Source organism: Siphateles boraxobius, unplaced genomic scaffold, assembly GCF_051911475.1.
Source record: "Siphateles boraxobius isolate OS27281-9 unplaced genomic scaffold, OSU_SipBor_1 12, whole genome shotgun sequence".
NCBI lineage: Eukaryota > Metazoa > Chordata > Actinopteri > Cypriniformes > Leuciscidae > Siphateles > Siphateles boraxobius.
Genome location: NW_027508722.1, coordinates 19,768,773 through 19,789,716, shown reverse-complemented (window position 1 = coordinate 19,789,716; position 20,944 = coordinate 19,768,773). Strand labels below are relative to the sequence as shown.

General features: G+C 37.9%; 1 protein-coding gene across 1 annotated transcript; it reads left to right on the top strand.

Annotated features, from left to right (window-relative positions):
- The first annotated feature begins 13,038 nt into the window (after positions 1-13,038).
- LOC143713925 (uncharacterized) lies at positions 13,039-20,346 on the top strand. The gene is made up of 8 exons (XM_077204898.1): positions 13,039-13,063; positions 14,825-14,940; positions 18,265-18,390; positions 18,491-18,518; positions 18,605-18,658; positions 18,982-19,017; positions 19,960-20,035; positions 20,162-20,346. Exons 2-8 carry the CDS (start codon positions 14,845-14,847, stop codon positions 20,217-20,219), a joined length of 474 nt encoding a protein of 157 aa, XP_077061013.1. The 5' UTR covers positions 13,039-13,063; positions 14,825-14,844; the 3' UTR covers positions 20,220-20,346.
- Positions 20,347-20,944: the final 598 nt, after the last annotated feature.

Sequence of the window (20,944 nt, the reverse complement as noted above, 5' to 3'; positions counted from 1 at the left end):
AATCAGGGACTGTACTACCGCACAATTCAATATCTAATTCGAGATACCCGATATATGGAATTTCAAGCCCATTAGCTGCACGGAGCTGCAGCCAATGACACGACCGAAGGCGATCCTGACCCCATGGCTCAAACCCCAACCGAAAACAGGTTTCTGTGATGGTTGACACCATGGAGCCAGTATCTATCAAACAGGGTACCTGGACACCCCCAATATTAACAATGAGGTGTGGACAAGAGGAAACTAAGTGGGATGCCGATTCGTTACCATGTTGAACATGAGAGCCACCTGCGCCTCCTACCGAACTATGGCTCCGAAGCCCGGTAGGATCTAGTTTTTTGAAGAATTATGGCCAGAAAGTGGCCTTGGTTCGCTGGACAAGGGGGCAACAAGAGGGCGCGACGGGGGGCAACGTTCCCCATCGCACTCCCGTGCAAAATGACCTGGTTGTTGACACCTTCTACAGATCAATTGAGTTGAATGAGACGCACTACCACGGGGAAAGGTATTTTGGTTGCGGGTCATAGTTTGGGTGAGCAGATTTATCTGCTGTTGCTGTTGACGCAGCAGCTCTCGCAGCTCACCCAGTTCGAACGATTGTCCTCCCCGAACTGGCTCAGGACCTCCCCGGACCTCAAACTGGAACCCACTCACCAAAGGGACCGACTGAGTTCGACCCCTGACACCACCTGGCATTCCTTCTCTCTCCCAACGGATTGCCTCACCCCGGACCTCTAACAACGTTACAGTGGGCTGCCGTCTTATCAATTGTTTCAGCTCTCGTCGAAGCGCATTATCGGAGACACACTCAACAAATTGATCTCTCACAACGATATCGCTATTAGAAATAACGTGCGGCGACTGGCTTTTCACCCTCTCAAAAAGGCTCAATAAAGCCAGGGAGAACTCTAACAAAGTTTCTCCCTCATGTTGCCGCCGTGAAAAAAATGTCTCTTGTAGTGTGACGTATGACTCTGCGCAACCATACACTTCCTGCAACGCAGAAATAATTTTATCTGGATCACCCCTATCGGCACTTGACCGATATTTAATTTCGTCTCGGGCTTCCCCTTCAAGATGATCATACAGGAAAAAGGCCTGCTCGGCCGGCGTCATATTACGAATACGCATACACGCTCTGGCTTCGTCAATCCACTCATCAATACTGATACCGGACCTGCCATTAAAATTTGGACAGCGTCTGTCTCTCGGAATGAACACAAATCGTTCAACCATGCCAGCACCCGCATCAGCTGACCGAGGCGTAACGGGCCGCGCTGTACTAGTAGAAGCTGCGCCAGGATCGGGCTGCTCCACAGTCGCCCGCTCCTGCCGCAGTCTCTCATTATCTGCCCTTAGTTGGGCTACTAGATCCCTCATCTCTTGTAGTTCGTTGTCCATAAATGTGCTGTAAAGGGCACTCACCTAGTCACAACACCACTGCACAGTCACCAACGTTCTGCAAACATACAAAAAAACTCCCCAAGTCTGAATCTGAACAGCTGAACAAACCCTGCCGACTGCGCCAAGTGTGGCGACCCGAGTAAAGATGCACTAAGATTTAGAAAATTTCGCTCAACCTACACGTTAGCCCAGACAACTGGGCCACAAGTGAGGTGGGCGGTTATAAAGTTACCGACTACGCCACCCCGGGGCCTACTTCCGGGGAATTTCCCTTCGCACTAGAGCAAGGCTCACAGGCTCGTTTTAACAGAGTCAGGTATCAGACTTGGGTTGAGTACAAACAATAAAAACTTTATAGTCATGCTAAATAACCCACACACGCAGAGTGGATTTTCTTTTGTAATCGCGGCTTTGAACGATTACGTAATCGTGGAATCTGCCTAATCGTAATCGCAATTAGAAATTCGATTAATTGTGCAGCCCTAGGGCTGAGTCTATTTCTCCTCTTAGACAGACAGTAGGCTACTTCCCCAGGCTTAGAGAACACTCTTTTACATGGTACAGAGGAGGCTGCTGGGGTACAATGAAACTTTAATGCCAATGTATATGGAAGGGGGTAGACATGTTTCTGCATTCAGTGGATCTTGAGCTCTTTGTATGTTTATCTCTGTAATGTAGGCTTATTTATCTACTTCTACGAGCACATCAGAAGTGGCATTTGAGCTTTGTTTGTGCTGGTCTACAGCACTGTCCAACAGAAGACAAAGGTTTCCACCTCAGAAGTGTGAGGGAAAAAAATGATTGGGAGTGACTGTACATGTACATTGACTGAATATAAGACACATCAACGGTCAACAATTATAAAATACAACAATAAAATAAGTAATATTTTAAATAAATATATATATTTTTCTTCTTCTATTTTAGAAATGCATACATAGGCCTACATTGGAAGCTATTAGCTCAATATTCCCAGATAGGGAAGTCTTCCTTTTTTGGCTGTTGCCATTGCTCTAAATACAAACCCTCCCCTAAGCCCACACTTACCTCAAATAACAATAATCATACCTAAAAAACACCAAAAGTGCAAAGATTTTACAAAAACAAAAAGACACAACAACAACAACAAAAAAGAATAAGTATGTAACCCTCCCCAGCTCGTATACTCGTACCGGGTACACTCGTATAATACTATCAAAGGAGCCCTGGTATCCCAGCAGTAGTAAAGTGTAATGTCTGGTCCTTCCCGTGAAGAATGGATAGACAGCTACAAGAATACTACAAGAATAATTTGTTATATAGCGCGGTGCCTTCAATTAATAAACATATATTCTCATGTGTTTGAGAATAGAAAAAAAACTGGTTGACAACCATAGGAACGTTATAATAAACCCTGAGGTTTATTGAATAATCCCCAAACAAAACAAAAAATAAATAAATAAATAAAATGAATCAAATGGTAAGAATATGAACTACAGAATAATTCACACGATTCAGGGAAAACCCACAATGCAATACAAGGTTACCACATTTAAATAGTACCACCCTTTAAGTGACCCAAAAAGCAGTACTTTAGTGATTTAAAATAGTCAGACCAAAATAAAACAGTTTCCTCTGATACAAGCGAATTACTCTTATTAATATAAATTTATAATTATTCGAACATATGACTCTTAAATGAACTCCTTCAAAACAAAACTAAAATGTCCTTAAATATAATCAAATGACTCTTGAACCGACTCAGTTGTAATCAAATGACTCTTAAATTGACTCAGTGGTGATCAAATGACTCTTAAATTGACTCAGTAGTAATCAAATGACTCTTAAATTGACTCAGTCGCAATCAAATGACTCTTAAATTGACTCAGTTGTGATCAAATGACTCTTAAATTGACTCAGTTGTGATCAAATGACTCTTAAATTGACTCAGTAGTAATCAAATGACTCTTAAATTGACTCAGTCGCAATCAAATGACTCTTAAATTGACTCAGTTGTGATCAAATGACTCTTAAATTGACTCAGTAGTAATCAAACGGCTCTTAAATTGACTCAGTAGTAATCAAACGACTCTTAACTGAGTCGTTTCCCTAAACCGAGTCTTTGATAATCAGTTCCCTCATTACAAATCTTGTTCACATGTATCAAAAACAGATATGAAACACTCAATACCTCAATAATAAACGTGAGAACCAGCAAACTTAGTCTCTAAACCAGTGCATTTGAAATTTCCATGAACTGTTGGGTGCACTTTTCCTCCAAACAATTTGATATTCAACAGATCTCAGTCCAACTGTACTGTACTTTCCGATCCAGTCCTCCACCGCTCGAAATTTCGTAACGAAACGTAAAAAAATAGTTCGGACAGCGCTGAGAGGGATTAGTTTCTGTCAAAATTAATGCACCTCAAAAAAACTGATCACACACTCTTATCTCCTTCCCCCGATCTTTTTTTTCTCTCTCTCTGGTCATCCCCCAATCCCCAGTAGTATGGAGCTAGAAATGTGTCTTTATTATATGCGAGAAAATAAATGATCTGAGAGAAGAAAAAAAAAGTTTGAGAGAAAAAGTTATCACACTGATAGCAAAAAAGCATTTCATGAGAGAAAAAAGAATATTTGAGAGAAAAAGTTTTCATACCAATAGCAAAAAATAATATTTGAGACTAAAAAAGTTTTGAGAGAAAGTATTTTCTCATAGAACATAAAAAAATATAAATTTCAAATTTTTAAAATTATTTCTGAGAAAAAAATTCTCTCTCAAAATACTTTGAAAAAAATCTCGAATATATATTTTTTGCTATCAGTGTGAAAACATTTTCTCTAAAAATAAAAAGTGTTTCTCTCAAAACGCTTTTCTTTGCTCTCGATGCAATTTTTTGCTCTCGTGTCAGGATTTTGCTTTAGCTGTGAAAATTGTGTCATGGGCGGGGCCACGTTCTTTTTTTTCCTATTGGAACGTTCCTATTGGCCAGTCGGGTGAGCATCGTCTTGTCTTAGGAGTCGAACTGAATTATTACACCATTGTTCGCGTTCGGTTCACCTAGATAGATGCCGTCTCTGCAGATGATGACACACACACAACTCGATGGGTAGCTGGCTGAGCAAGTTCAGCATCACTGAAGATTACACATTAAACAATAGCACTCATGCAAGTTTACCTAGCATGATGGCTAATTAATAATTAGCTTTACTAGCGATTAGCAAGCTAATAATATAATACACATTCATTCATGAATATGAGTGCTATTTTTAATGTTTAATCTTCAGTGATGCTGAACTTGCTCAGCCAGCTAACATCCAGTTGTGTGTGTCATCATCTTACCCAAACATTGGAGTGTCCGTGCTCGACTTAGAGCTTAGATCAGGCCCAAAAAATCAAGCCCGATCCTACCCGAGCCCGTGCACGTTGTGTCCGAGCCCAGCCCGACGCATTAACAATAATTATGAGCCCGAGCCCGATTTAAACCCGAGTCCCGACCATTTTAATACGTGGGTCGTTATAACTGACGTTCTCAACTACTTTCTATATTACTTTCTCCTCCTCCTCTGTTCTGCACCTCCAAATACTTTCAAGTTAGCCTACGTGTCGCCATCATACACATCAGCATAAATGCTCCTGATAAATTATGTGTTATTAAAGCATTAACACACAAACCACTGTTATAACATAAAATCAAGCAGCTACTGAGTGCATGGTTTGGCATGACTGAATGCGCGCAAAGTGCGCTCCCTGAAAAATCCCTAAAGCTGACATCAGTTCATCGCGATCTCACACATCTCTGTTATTATCAATGACGCTGACTGCACATTATAATTAGAGGATTTGCCAGCATACAGAATTCAGCTCTGAACAAAAAGTCCGTTTTGAGCAGTGAGGGGAGACTATCTTAAATGCTTCTGATTGGCCATTGCGTTCAAGAAATCAACACATATGTCTGTGATTGGCTACATCGCTCAACGCTGCAAACATGTTATAAAACAAAACTCTGGCCTGTAAATCATTTGTATTTTGTTTTAGTTGTTCTTGTTGTTTTTCTGCAACAGATGAATAAAAATGTATTAGTTTTTATGTTTTATTCATAGATATTTCTAGTTTGCGGGAGTCCCACAAATCGTTTTATTCTCCCGGAACCCACACACACAGAGTGAGTGCATTACAGCCCGCGCCCGCGCTCGCACTCGGCCATCAAACCTAGTCCCGCGCCACACTCTCTTGCGTTGGGAGTGCACGTCTCTAGATCAAAAGCCCGGCCTGGCCCGAGGATGGTGACGGGAAATATCGGCCCGAGGTCGGGCCTGGGCTCGGGCAGAGAATCTAAACTCTAAGGCAGAGACTGCATCTATTTAGGTGAACCGAACGCGAACAATGGTGTAATGATTCAGTTCGACTCCTAAGACAAGACGATGCTCACCAGACTGGCCAATAGGAACGTTCCAATAGGAAAAAAAGAACGTGGCCCCGCCCATGACACAATTTTCACAGCTAAAGCAAAATCCTGACACGAGAGCAAAAAATTGCATCGAGAGCAAAGAAAAGCGTTTTGAGAGAAACACTTTTTATTTTTAGAGAAAATGTTTTCACACTGATAGCAAAAAATATATATTTGAGATTTTTTTTCCAAGTATTTTAAGAGAGATTTTTTTTCTCAGAAATAATTAAAAAAAATTCAAATTTATATTTTTTTATGTTCTATGAGAAAATACTTTCTCTCAAAACTTTTTTTAGTCTCAAATATTATTTTTTGCTATTGGTATGAAAACTTTTTCTCTCAAATATTCTTTTTTCTCTCATGAAATGCTTTTTTGCTATCAGTGTGATAACTTTTTCTCTCAAACTTTTTTTTTTCTCTCAGATCATTTATTTTCTCACATAATAAAGACACATTTCTAGCTCCATACAGTAGCACCTGCTGTCATTGGCCAAGCGCAGACACATACAATTTCCACATATTTTTCCCCCCAAACTTAACATACATGCAATGTAAGTAGCTCAAACATTGTACATTATGCTCAGTAGCATGAACTTGAATGTTGTGTATCTAATTTCTTGCATTGGACATTTAGAGAACACTTTGTCTTTAGTGATTAAAGTCCTGTGAAAAACACAGAGTGGCAAGTGCAACCATAAATTGTATTACTGAAATAAGCAGAACATATGATATAGTGATAATGAATTATTACAAATATATAGGCCTACTGATATTCTCTATTGCTAATTTTCACCTACATCACTAACCTCTTAATCATTTGTCACCTCACATGAATAGCATGACCCTCTTTAAAACAGTAGGAAATGCTTTATTGTTTACTTTTTTGCTGACCTCTTTAACAAAATAAATATTACACAATGGTCTATGAGTTTCATAAATAAAATCTAATGGGTTTGGGCCTCTTTTTATGTAATATAAATTATGCCAGTTCTCTTCATTTGACTGAGTATGAAACTCATTAAAAGATTAGTTCACTTTCAAACAATGTTTTGCTAATGATTTACTCACTCAGGAATGTTTTCCTTAAAAACCTTCATTTCTTTTCGACTGAAGAAAGAAAGACATGGATATCTTGGATGACATGGGGGTGAGTAAATTATCAGCAAAAATGTTTTTTGAAAGTGAACTAATCCTTGAACATATTCTCTTTACTTGTTATTCATCACATCATGTGCATTCATTGTTGTCGTCTGCTATCTGTTGTAACAGATTAAAAAAAGGTCTATAAATCAAGTGTCATTATTGTTACTGGTGTCATTGTTGTTAGGCCATAGACTACCACAGCAAATTGATGCAATTAAAGTTAGACAAATCAAAAACTTTGTAGGATAACCAATATCCTGACAGCTGCTCAATAAAGAAACACTAATATATAAAGAGGAGAGGTGAAAATTTCACAATGAAGGGTAATTATTATTACTTGCCTCACAGACTTGAGAAATATAGGAAGCTTGATGTCTACTTTTAAACAGAACATTTAAAAACGAAAAACAGACTGCTCTCTGCTTATGTAATCTGTATGAAATCTGCATTTCTCTCTGCCGCGTTACTGTGAAGATCGCGAGTCAGCATTGTCAACTTCATCTTGAGGCCGACACACTGACACAGAAAAACCTTGTTTATTAATAAACAATTAAAATCTCTCCTTGCTATATTTGACATATTCATAATCATTACTTTTGCCGGTTCTTTGTGGCAGCTTTAAGATACTTTATTGGGAGCGCCACCCTTGTTACATGAACGCGTCACCACTGCATCAGCACCGAAAACATGATTATTATTATTATTTTTTTAATCTAAAATAAAAAATCATGATACGAACCGAATTGTAGGTTTGGTCTATCGTTACAGCCTTAGTAATATGAGAAAGCAGGAGTTTAGTCGTTTATCATGGTTGTAAAAAAAACAATGGCTATCTGAACTTTGCCAAGCGGAAACCAGTAGCCTACGTACTAATCAATAAATTATCGGGGAGGGTCATGCCTTTTTTCACAATCATTTTGAAGGGTCATAGAAAAATGTATTACTGGCGAAGGGAGGGTCAAGTCTTTTTTGACTACAGATCTCAAAACTCCTCCGGTGGCCCCTTAAAAAAATAACGAACAGTCCCTTACAAATGTATTCCTTTGTTTGTGTGCGCGCGTACATTTTCGTTAAAGTATGATCTTTTAATGCACCTTAAAGCAAGCACAGTCAGCATTTGTTGAATCGGTTCTATTAGGTTAATACAATAGATGAAAACACAAGGTTTAATTGCCTACCAACAACTTAAGTTTACGTTTACCGATTGCCATTCTTAGAGAAAACAGACTGTACAAAACTATAAAAACCTTTCGCAAATAACAGGATGTGAGTGGGTGCAAACCCGCTACCCACAGAGACATGCCTTACAAGGTGGTATCGTTAGCAGGGAGCTAAACCATCTCTCTCAGTTTCAGCAACATTCAGTTGAGCTGAGGCATGGAAGCTCATCCTTGTGCTGGGTTGGATTGATGTGGGGCCTGTACCATGATGGTAGTTGAACAAACTCAGGGTCACGGGATTAGTTTTGAGTTGACAAAACCAAACCAATCCAACCAGGCTTTGTTGGTACCATGATGATGATCATCAACTTTCTCTGTCAACTCAGGCTTCGATCCTGAGTTTAGGAGTTTAAGTGTGACATCAGTAGCGAACAGCCAATCACATGCTGAGAAAGAATGAAACTGAGATTAATTTCTCGCGAGAGAAGCAGCACAATTCACTTATTAAATAAAAGTATTAAAATAGTAAGAATTCAAACAAATTTACACAGCAAGAAGAGAACAGCTGTCTATGAAAGAGGACAAGTAAAAGAAAAAGTCTCGCTACTGTATATCAGTGCAAGTAAAAGTTGTGAAGTTATTTTATACAGCTAATAAAGGTATAGAGAGAATTGAACATTTAAGCTCACATGTAGTTATTTTATAGCTTCATCTATTGATGCTAAAGTGTATTTATATTACCTTTATATATTTATTCATTTAAACTGCGTAATAATAATTGATTAACTAAAATTGTACATGTGTGATTGATTAAGGGTATAATAATTACATAAATAATATCTAAATCATACAAATTTATTATTCTAAATAAGCATCACTAAAAACTAGACGATTTTGTCTTTAAAAATCATTTGCTATGTAGTGACCTTTAATTTGGAGTAGAAACAGGTGGAGTGACTTTATCGCATCAGTCATGTGACACTTTGCTCACAGCTGATTGGTCCAAGTTCTGTTTGCAACCTCTTACCTGCAACATAACCTGCCCCGGACCAGGTTAGCTGTGGAGCGTAAGTTACTATGGCGATGAACACTGCTAAAAGCCAAACCACTTTCATGGTACCTAAAACCCAGGGTTGACGCAAACTAAACTGAAACATAGCTGGCTAGCCACCTAAACCGGCTTCATGGTATAGGCCCGTGGTCTGTTGTTGTTCTTTACTGATTGGGTGATAACAGTTCAAATTGATTGGCTTTGGAAAAGACAGGGTGGAGATCATTATCATTTAACACTACGCGTCTTGTGACGCGTTATGATACGCGTCATGGGGGACAACGTGTACCGTAAAAAGCGGCGTTACATGAGCATATAGAGCGTTGTTTTTTCGCCGCTTCCGGATCGACGAAAAATACGCCGTAGTTTACACAATCCCACGGCACTTTTTACGGCGTTTCGCTTTTTGGCGGCGTAAAAAGCGGCGTCCTGGCCGTTCAAACGGCGCTTTTTAGGCCGTTTTTTTTAACAAAACGTGGTAGGAAAGTGGCGCATTGTAAGCCTTTTAGCGTTCCATAGACTATTGGCCCCGATTGCGTTCCATATAACACACTCGGTCTCTCTCGCGCACACTGACACGCTCGGTCTCTCTCGCACAGTCCGCTTCGCTTTTGTCCAGTCCGGCGCCTCATACAGTAAAATGTTAAACTCGTGCAAGAGCGATTCAAAATCATACAGAACTGTCTGTTCGCTCTAATCGCTCTCGCGGCACTTTGATATCATCCACGACCGATGTGTGCAGCGCTGCTTTAAGTAGAAAAAACAGTGAGCAATTTGAAAGGACGTAACTTGAAGTGGGGCGTCACCTGAAAGTCTGCAGACCATGCTGCAGACCCACTCAGCCGGCCCGGTACAATTACGAAAAGGCAGCGGTAGTCTATCATGTCGCCAGTTCGGTTATTTCTTGTTTTGCTATCGTGGTATACTATAGAGGGAATGCATTAACGTCACTTTCCCGCCAGAACACGCCCCCTCAGCCGGACTGAGTTGCAGAAGAGCAGCTGCGTGACTGGATTTAATAGGGGAAACTGCGAAAACGCAAGTAAAACAAACGATTATCAGTTTAAACTAAAGATTGGACTCAGTGTAGTGTTCCTTACAACTTACTAAAGATCCAGTGATCCATGGATATTGACATGCAGCCAGAAATCGTGTTTCCTGACATTTATATGTACCTGATTTTGACACCGGGGAAATACATACAGCAAATTTGCTTGTGAATGCTTTATATAAATACAAAATAGGCAGGTCTAAATCCAGGTGATCACTTATCAATGTTATATATATATATATATCATATCGTCTAGAGACCTAAAACTTGTATAGTTTTTTGTCAGTGTTTATTTAAAAATGTCAAATTATACAGAATATACAGTGGTAAATATTTGATTGATGAGTTGTCACTGCAATATATAACAATACAATATATAGAGAATGGTTTTACCACTAAATTCAGCATATTGACACAAAAAATGATAACTGCAAATCCAAGGGCGTAACTTTGGGTCTACCATTGGGGGGGTTAAACTCGCGCCATATTTATTAATTTATTTATTTATTGAATACTTTTCTTGTGTAAAAGGTAAAATGCTAATTTGCCGTTCCTGCATTACAAATACATTGTGATACTTTTACTGATTTAGGCTACTTAACGTAAATGCAGCTGTTCACTTGACTATTTATGCCATAATGACACGATAGTTTAATTAAGTGTTTAAACACCAGCCAGCAGTGACAGCTTACGCTTAATTGATTTTTTGTGAGTGTTCAATATCTTATGAAAATAAAACAAGAACTTAAAGATTAATCAATTGCATCACTGTATTTGGCACCTACATGCAGCAAATGTATTATGCACAATTCAACTCTCAATACACAATACAGGGTGGCACACTGGAGTGCTTGCACCTTTATAAAGTTCAACGTGTCTCTTTTTTACTATAATTTTCCCTTTGGGTCAGCATACTGTCTGGTGTCAGATTTTTAGCACGATAAATGCAAATGACTGAAGTTACCACTCACTTTCAATGACATGTGCAGAGTAGGCAACCCTAACACCAGGGTAATGTGTGGAATACCACCTATGATTTATCCTTTTTTTGGCCATTCAAACATGTAGATTTTTATTCACATTACTAGGCTGTTGCCTTTTTTATCCAGTAGGTGGCAGTCCAGGATAAGAAATGGCAGTTCAAGAAAATAAACTAAATAGTAGGAACAAAGAAATTAAAGCAGCAGCCTACAAGTGCAAACGGAAATGTAATGTGTGAAGTTACTGGAATGGAAATAAATGTAACCACCTTCTACATACTATTGAAGACATTTTGTTTGTAACATCACATTTTAAAGACTTAACATCAAATAACAGCATTAAAAACTTTCAAATAGAGAAAATGAAAGTGCAATTATATTATCACTTTGCATGAAATAAGACTCAAAAGTAGATAAAAAAAATTGTGTTTGCATTTAGCCTCTGATAACATCAAATTCAGAAACTGAGAAAATACAAGTGTGGACTAACGTTAGTTGTGCTTTGATTCATTTTGTCACTTTGCAAACTCCATGCAAAAATAATAAAAAATAAAATAATAATAATAATAATAATAATCTCAAATTGAGCCGGAGGTGGTAAATTCCTAATAATGTACGTATTGTTTTAGGTATTTTAATAAGATACCTAAAATACGTTGCGCATACAGCTGAAATAACGCGATCGTTATAAAGGTGTTTGAACAACAAAACACATCCACTTGCACATATTTGACAATCGGAATATCAGATATATCCTGCTATAGCTAACAAATTTGTGAAATTTTGAATAAAAAGGAAACAAAAGCAGATCATCAGTCATTCAACTATTGTGGCTGCGGTGTGACAAGCAATGAATGATGCGTCTCCATGGGAACCATAAAGTGATACTACGATCAATAACGGTCGGTCGCCTTGAAAAACTTTTAAACTTACGTGTGAAAAGGTTAAGTAAGGCTTACATTTAAATGTGTCTTTGTTTTGAGTGTATGGTCAATAAATAAAGGCATTAAAAAGATGGGCACAAAGCCTGTTTGTCGCGTCCCACTTGTCATGTCTCTATTCCCCACCAGTGGGCCGTGCCCGCGCCCGCGCCCCACACTTTGGGAAACGCTGAGCTAACTTCACAGCTAACTTAGCAATGGGGTACCTCCGTTTGGTCAGGATTTTTCCTAGTTTTTGCTGGTGTCGACCAACAATGAAAAATCGTTGTCTGGCTGCCTTTCAGTGTCCTTTACATCTTTCCATCCGTTAGCATGCACCGTCAGCTTTCTCCAACCATTCATCCCAGCGACTGCGCAAAATAGTGAACAAACTTTGTAGAGAAAGCGTGTTGGGTAATACCAAGTAGTCGGTGCGGTGATCTTTCTTGCTGGCAAATTAATTTAATAAAGAAAACGAACAAAAGTATTCCCATTCGAAATATTTCATATTTATTTTATTTATTTTGTATTGGGGGGGTTATATTAGCTGGATCTGATTTTTGAGGGGGTCATGACCCCCGTAACCCCCGTGCAAATTACGCGCATGTGCAAATCCACCTTTCGCTGCCTAGAGTCCAGTTGTTTCTATGAATTGCAGCGATCTATTTGCTTCTCTGTTCTGTAGCTTTCGTCAGTCTGTAAAAATATACCTCAGATTTCTTGTCAAATGTAGTTGTACAGTCAATCGCTAAGCTCGTTCCCGTTTTAGATGTGTTTTTTGTGTTTTTCACGGCATTCACGCTCAAAACCAATGCTGCCGCTCAGTCTTTTTGTCACTTAGTGGGCGTGGCCTCAATCACGCCATCTGACGATGACGTCACGCGCATTTCCTCTATTCTCTTATCGAGGGAAAATCACTCGAAGGTAAGATATACTATATTTTCCATTTTAATATAATTTATAGGATATCGTTGTTAACTGAAAGGCACTTTATAATGAAAAATCCCTAATTTGTGCCGCAAAGAAAAGAAAGAAAACATGCATATAATAAACCATTTACGAGTTAATAAAGTTATCATATGACGTGCCGTTTCATCTTCCAAAATATCCACCTTATTCTGCTCTAAACAATGGGCGCCGCCATGACGACGACTCCGGTTGCCTACTTCCGGTTCGAATTGTATAAGCAGTGAGAGAATTAGTTCAGGCTCTACATGTGCTGTTGTTGGTTGTTTTAACAATTCAAAGAAGATAAAAAACTTTTTAGAAACTGGGTGCTTTGAGCATAAGATAAAAAGGAGAGAATGCCTATGTCCGGTTCGTATCAGCTACATTCAATACCAGAGAGAAGACGTTTTTTTTTGGTTAGCTGCGCTAAAACTGATGCATCCAACGAAAAAGGTGTAATACGTTACCAGTAGGGATGGGCATTTCAAGCAAAAATAACATTCGAAGATCGCTGGGTTTTATGCAATTAATATTCGAGAATCGCACCCCTCCATCACATCACGCACATATGCATGTAAAGATAGGCACATGAGCAAAGCGGAGCAGTGTGACGCTTAAATATAAGTTAAACAAAAAACAACTAAACATTCATTTTATATTTAAGTTTCACAATATAATGTTTTTTTTAAATTTGTTTCATCTATGTTGATTATATGAAAAGGGAACCGCATAAGATGAGTCAGATATGATTATAAGATGCCCAATATATCGGAAAACATTTGGAATGGCTCAGATGATTTTGACCACTTATCAAGTTTTGTTTTGTAGAAAGCCTTTCTTTAAAGTGAATTTCGTTTAGTATAAATTGTATCTTCATTTTTATCAATGTTATATCAACAAATTGCCTGGAATATTAAATAAGAAGCACAAATAGTAGATATACAGGACACGGGGGCGCGGGCGCGTGAACTGGAGCGCGTCTTATTAATCAACGAAACTCAGCGTATAAGTTACTTGCCTCACATACATGATAAGTATATCTATAGAAAGCTTGAAATGTGTACTTTTAAACAAAATAATCGAAAACGAGAAATGGGCTGCTCTCTGCTTAGTATAGGTTAATTCGAATGAAGTGTGCATTTCTCTCTATATGCGCGTTCACTAGTGCGAAGATGGCGAGTCAGCATGCATCATCAAATTTATCTTTGCAGTCGACACTTACAGAAAACACTAGTTATTAATAAACAATTCAAATGTTTGATGCATAATCATTACTTTTGCCAGGGTTTTTTTGTGTGGCAAGCTTATGCGTGCGTTGAGATGCAGAATAGGCAATATATTACGAAAACGCTCATTATGGTTTAGCATTCTCTCCCATAGTATACATAACTTCAAACCCAACTTCAGTCGTGCACGGGCAGGGGCAGCCCTACTTATTTCACATATTTTCTAACCAGCACATCACTGCGACGTTCTGAGCAAGCGACGCTTAATCTTCATAAAGCTTCGAACCGGAAAAGGACAACCGGCTTCCGGTTCAAACCCGCAATGAATCATGGGTAAATTCGCTAACCAGGAAAAAGGTGGATAGAATAACTTGCATTTTTGTCACAGAAATGTGACATTCTGAGCAACCTGTCGATTTAGTTGAATGGGTAGCCTACATGTGTTGACGCTTAACTCCAAAACCAGTTTTAAATACGATCTTTTAGACTCATTTGATGAATTTTGTTGCAGCAGATGAAACCTGTGTTGGAATGCAGAGAGAAGATCGCTCTTACGACTTCGACCTGCCCGACGCTGTGACATTGAACGTGCAAGACGACGCATGTGATGCTGAGTGGACCATTGATGTAAATATCAACTTATTTCTTATCTTACAGGCGGTTCTGCAATTTATTTTTATTTTTAATAGAGACATTAAATGTCACTACTTTGGGCACAACGGGCGAAAGGCACTTCGTCTTTTAATTTTTATAGGCTAAGCAAGAAAACACACAGCTGCTTTTCTAAACACCTGTTTGCACTTGTTTTCTCATTGTGGGTGCAATGACAAGAGATCGAATTGGAAATAATTTATCAAATATTTTATATGTTGTAGATTTAATTAATGACAATTTCAGAAACTTTGTAGCATATTTTGAGACAAACTTTTCAGTTTTGTTGAAGATTATTAGCGTTTTTTCGGTTGAATATGGATATTACTTGGGGTGAAACGTGAACACGTTTACACGTGAAAAGACCCGGCAACTTATAAAACACTAGGCTGGCAAAAGGTTTCATGTGACAATATATAGCCTAGGCTACAAGCATCTTGGAGTAAAAGGCCCCTCTACTTGTACAGCTAAATTGTAGGGGTGTAACGATATTAAAACCGAACCGAAAAACCGCGATACAGAACCCAGGATCAGTGGCGGCCTTATGCATCCGGGGGCCCGTTTCATAACTAATTAGGGCCCTACCCATATAAAACATAAACATAATAGAGCAGAAAAAGCAAGGATTCCTGTTGGTTTGCATCAAAGGTATATTATTTTATTAGTGCACTTTCAGCTTCATGAACAGGCAGCTCAACATAGAAATCATCCAACCTTATTTGATTAAAATTATATACAATTATACAGCGTTTTATTTTGGAATAAGCCTCGCCCTTTCACGAACGGAAACTTCTCTGCTTAATTGATTAGCGCAGTATATTTTCAGCTGTCTGGGCTGACATAAAATAAACAGCTCAAACATCCCCTCAACTTAAATTGTTAACAAAAGCAAAGAAGAAAACATGTCTGACTGACACTGAACCGAACTTATTATAAATACAATGATGGGCTCTGCGTTATTTCAGCACAGTGGACAGCTAAGCTCAACGGGCTGCGGGAGTAGATTTCACCTGAGCCCTTTCTAGAAATCCACCCTTCTGTGTTTGAGTGCTGAGAATACCCTGATAAGTTCATCTTTGTCTGCGACATAACGGCAAAAAAGGCAAAGGTATAAACAAATAAACTAACGTTACCGGTATTATACTTCAAATCACTTAAGCAGTTCGCGGGGGCGGTAAACGTCGCTATGGTAAACGTGAGTTCGACAAATCAGAGACGTCAGCGTTATGCTTAGGATTGTGGGAAGTGTAGTATTTCTCAAGAAGATCGCAAATAAAACACATTTTTCTTAAAACAAGGTTGATTATACTGACTTGTGGTTTTTATAGAGCAGAAACTTTCATTTCACAACCTCGTAGCTTGTGGTCAGTCTACCTCGGATGGTTTAGAATATGGCTGAAAATCAATATCCTACGGAGAAAATGAATGGGATTTTAGCCGGTGTTTTGGGGGCCCCCTTGGAGGGCGGGGCCTGTTTCAGTTGAAACGGGTGAAACCTAGGTAAGGCCGCCTATGCCCAGGATACGTATAGCGATACTCTCATGGCGTACCGAACACGCCGAGATGGTCCTCACTGCAGAATGCGAAATCCAGGGGGAGGAGTTGGATCCAGACAATCCTACATATATTTTACATATACCTAAACCTACCCATCTCCACCCCCTGATCCCTAAACCCACCCCTAATCCTACCATCTCCACCCCTTAGATCTGGATCCAACTCCGCCCCCTGGATCTCGTGTACTGCTATGAGGTGCTACTGAACACGACCCGACCCCTGCTGCTCCCGCCCCCTGCTACCCCGGCCCACCGGACCTCATGTCTTATGTGTAAGCTGCACAACGAATTCAGTTTTTTAGCCTAACCACTAGGCGCGTCGTTAGACATGGCCCGGATGTTTTTTTTTATAGCCCTGGATTTATTGATAATTATTATTATTATTTTTAAATCATTTTGTGTATTTATTTTAAAAAATTGACCGGGTCTTTGAATCTATCCTTTAGAATCATGTATTAAAGACGATTAAAATGTGTTCAAGCAGATCAAAGTTACTATGGTTACAGCATGCTTAAAACGTAAAATAAGGAGTCATGAACGATACGAGGCGGATGAGAGGCAAGAAGAGTTATGTGCCTCCAATGTATCAAGACCCTAGCATCGCCCCTGCTAACCACAATTAACACCATATAATAGCAAGCTCCGTGTTTTGTTACTTTCGATAATAAGCAAGGTGTAATCTTTCAAATTCTGTCTATTTGATCACGAAATTCAAACAATAAATGCCGTTTTGGCGCTCTTTGATGTGGCGTGACAGATCACTGTACGAGCTCCTCATGTCAAGTGGCAGCGCGGAGCGTGAGTAAACGCGATCATCTCTTCCTCAGTTACAGAATAAACATAAACATGAATGGAGACCTGAAGGTATATTGAAAGATACAGTAGCCTACACTTACTGAAAGGCATCATAACTCGTGTAATCGCTCAATCAGTGTTTCAGCAGCTTAGTTTGTCACATAGCAATTATATTTACCTCAGCAGGCAAGTCATGTGTCCACAGCTTGTTGGTTCCTAAATGAACTCTTGCTCTAAAATGCACTATATTAGCCTATATATTTTATTTTACTTAACCTGTTAATGATATATTGTTTATTTAATGTAGGCTATGTTTAAAATATCTTTCATGAAAATGTCAGCAACTGTGTAAAATATATTTCAATAACGGATTAGAGTAAAACATAAGTTAATGCAAAAACTGCCTTATGTTCAGTTGAAATGTTTTCATACAATGTGTTGGGTGTTGCTTATTAAATCTAAAAAATAAATAGCATCTGAATTTAGGCTAAAAGTCTAGACTCTGTTGTTAACCTTTAAAGTTATAGTAATGTGCGGGCTCCCTATAGTTAACAGCATTAGCAGATTATTTTTTTTCAATCCTTGCGAAACGTTTAATTGTAATTGATTCAATTTAAAGACAAAGATACCATTTTTTCATTAAACCAGTGTTTAAAAAAGCAACAACAAAAAAGCAATAAACCCCACCCCACCGAACCGAACCGAGATGTCAAAACCGTGGGAAGAACCGAACCATCAGTTCTGTGTATCGTTACACCCCTACTAAATAGGCCTAAGACCAGGACCTTTAGCCCTGTTGTATGTATTATCTAATGTGCTGTGCTTTGTCTGATACTATTTGTCACTGATTGACAAATTAATTTGTTTTGCCTTGCCTTGTAGCTACGAGTGAGAATAAGAAAATAGTGTTAAATGTTTCACCATGTTTATGATTATAATTGTCCCCTAGAAAATCTTCACAGCAATCCTGGATGGAAGTTTAATAAACTTTTCTCATCCCTTCAAAAATGTAACTCGTCAAGGAATCCGTGTGAATTACTGTCCAGTTACAGTCCAATTCCACGTCGCTTGTCCTGTGAGTTCAGTAACAATTAATCTGCTCAGAATAGTTTTACTGCTTTATATTTGAGGATTATATTTGTTTACAAATCAAATGCTTTTTGATTATCTTGTAGAAATACACCAGGCATCTCGCATGTTTTTGTGAGTAGTTCTTCTTTTTAAAATCTCTAATAGATGCTATACAACAATAATATTACAATGGCATCCAATTATGTGTGTAATATCAGGTACCAACTCTACTGACAACAAACCAGTTATTAACACATCTCTGCCACCTAGAGGTAAAAAATACCTTTTTTTACCTTTTGCAACACTACAAATGACTGAGAAAAAAAATGACGTGGTGTGTGTGTGTGTGTGTGTGTGTGTGTGTGTGTGTGTGTGTGTGTGTGTGTGTGTGTGTGTGTGTGTGTGTGTGTGTGTGTGTGTGTGTGTGTGTGTGTGTGTGTGTGTGTGTGTGTGTGTGTGTGTGTGTGTGTGTGTAGCAGATGTAAATTCAGGGAATGGTGGTATGGATATACACCGTTCTGCTTAACTGGGTGTAACAGGGCGCTTTTGTAAATCCATTTAATGATTTTTTTTTTTGTATTAATTATATTTACAGACACATTTTACTCTGGTTCAACAAAGAGACAACATTGTAAGTAAAGTCCATAAAACATCATAATAATAATCATTATATTATCATTATAAATATATACCCAGCATTTTGAAAAAGTGAACAGCCAATATTTGACTATACTCCAGCAAAAATGTAGCCACATTTCAAGACATTGCCAACTTAGAGAAAAATAAGGATGTGATCACCATTTTACCATCAAAGTATCCCTGCATAACAAGTTTAATGCAAATCACATTCACAATGTTTCTTACCAGACTTTAGTTCGTAAATTCCACACAAAAAAAGAGAATAACAACAGTAATAATTATCCTCATCTCATTGTAGGTAAAGGTTGTGAAACCATGAAATACAAAATTAATGTAAAGTTCTCTCAAGTTTACAAAAAGCCACTCCCAAAAATCAGTTCCGTGTCAAAAATCAGTAATAGAGCAATCTGAGAGATATCTAACTCAAAATTTAAGCACGACCAATAACAACTTCACTGAACAATGAATTATCTTTGGAACCTTTTCAAAGTTTAAACAATAGGTTGGTACAGAGGTTGTGGAAAACAAACTAAGACTGGAGATGGGGGAGGGAATATAGTATTGCAAGTGGTGACGTAAGAGGGACCTTGCTGTAAGTAAAATATTTGAATAAAATCTTTTATACATGACCTGATGGGTGGGTAGCAAATTAGTAATCATTAGTATTTGTAGCATCATTATCTTTAATATAATCTTTATAATATCTATTATTATTATTATTATTATTATTATCAGATCATTATTAGTATTATTATTTTGGCATGTGACCATTAGACAAGACTTTTGTATCTTGTAGTTAATATCATTGGAGTGTATTTGTTCTGAAAACAGCAGTTTCATAAAGTGTTTATCTTAAAGCAAGTGTCATGAAGCCTGTGTGTGTAGTGTTGTATAAAATGAGATTTATGGTGATTTTGTTTTTTCTTCTGTATAGATTGTGCCATTGCTGTTGTTGCCACAGTGGTCATAAGCTTTGTCATTTTGGCATTCTCCATCTGCAGGACAAACAGGTAGGTCCATTTAACACATTAATGCATAAAAAAAACAAAATAGCTACTTATAAGCTACTACTAATAGCTACTATAAGATATCCGTTTATCAACTAAACAACTAAATTACCTTGTATTAATTTCTAGCTCTGCAAAATATGCTCCTACTAGAGCCTCAGCTGACGAGGAACACCAGCCGTGTTGAGGAAAATTAACCTAAGGAGGCATGATCTGGACCTGCCCAACAAAACAACAACACATGACGTGGAGTCATAATAACACATTATCCTATATACATGTATTAAACTATATATTATTATAGTATATCATATTATATTAGTTTTTATATTATAGTATATTATATTAGTTTTTATATTATAAGTTATAATATTAGTTTATATATTATATTATATTATATTATATTATATTATATTATATTATATTATATTGTATATAGACCAGTGTTGTTTGTATATTGTATACCAACAACAATGGTCTATAGACATTTCAACACGTTTGTATCACTCCGCAATCTGTTTGCACGTTCTATTATTGGAGGAGATATTGTATTGACATGGTTCCATGCAGTGTTGGGTGTAATGCATTATTAAGTAATTAATTACTGTAAATAAATTACTTTTCCGTTAAACATTAAAGTGAGGAATTACTCATAATTTTTCTGTAATTTAATTAGTTACTTGTGATGTAATTGCATTCTATTACAGAATAGTGGATTTAACATCCAAATTTAACATCTAATGATAAAATGTATGTCTTTAAAGTAAACTATTTCATGTCTATCCTTGTATTGTTCAACTGCACAAGGTTGGCATGGAATTTAGAAAGTAATTAGTAGTAATAAGGTAATGCAATACTTTTTAGAGAGAGTAATTAAAAATGTATATTATATTATATTATATTATATTATGA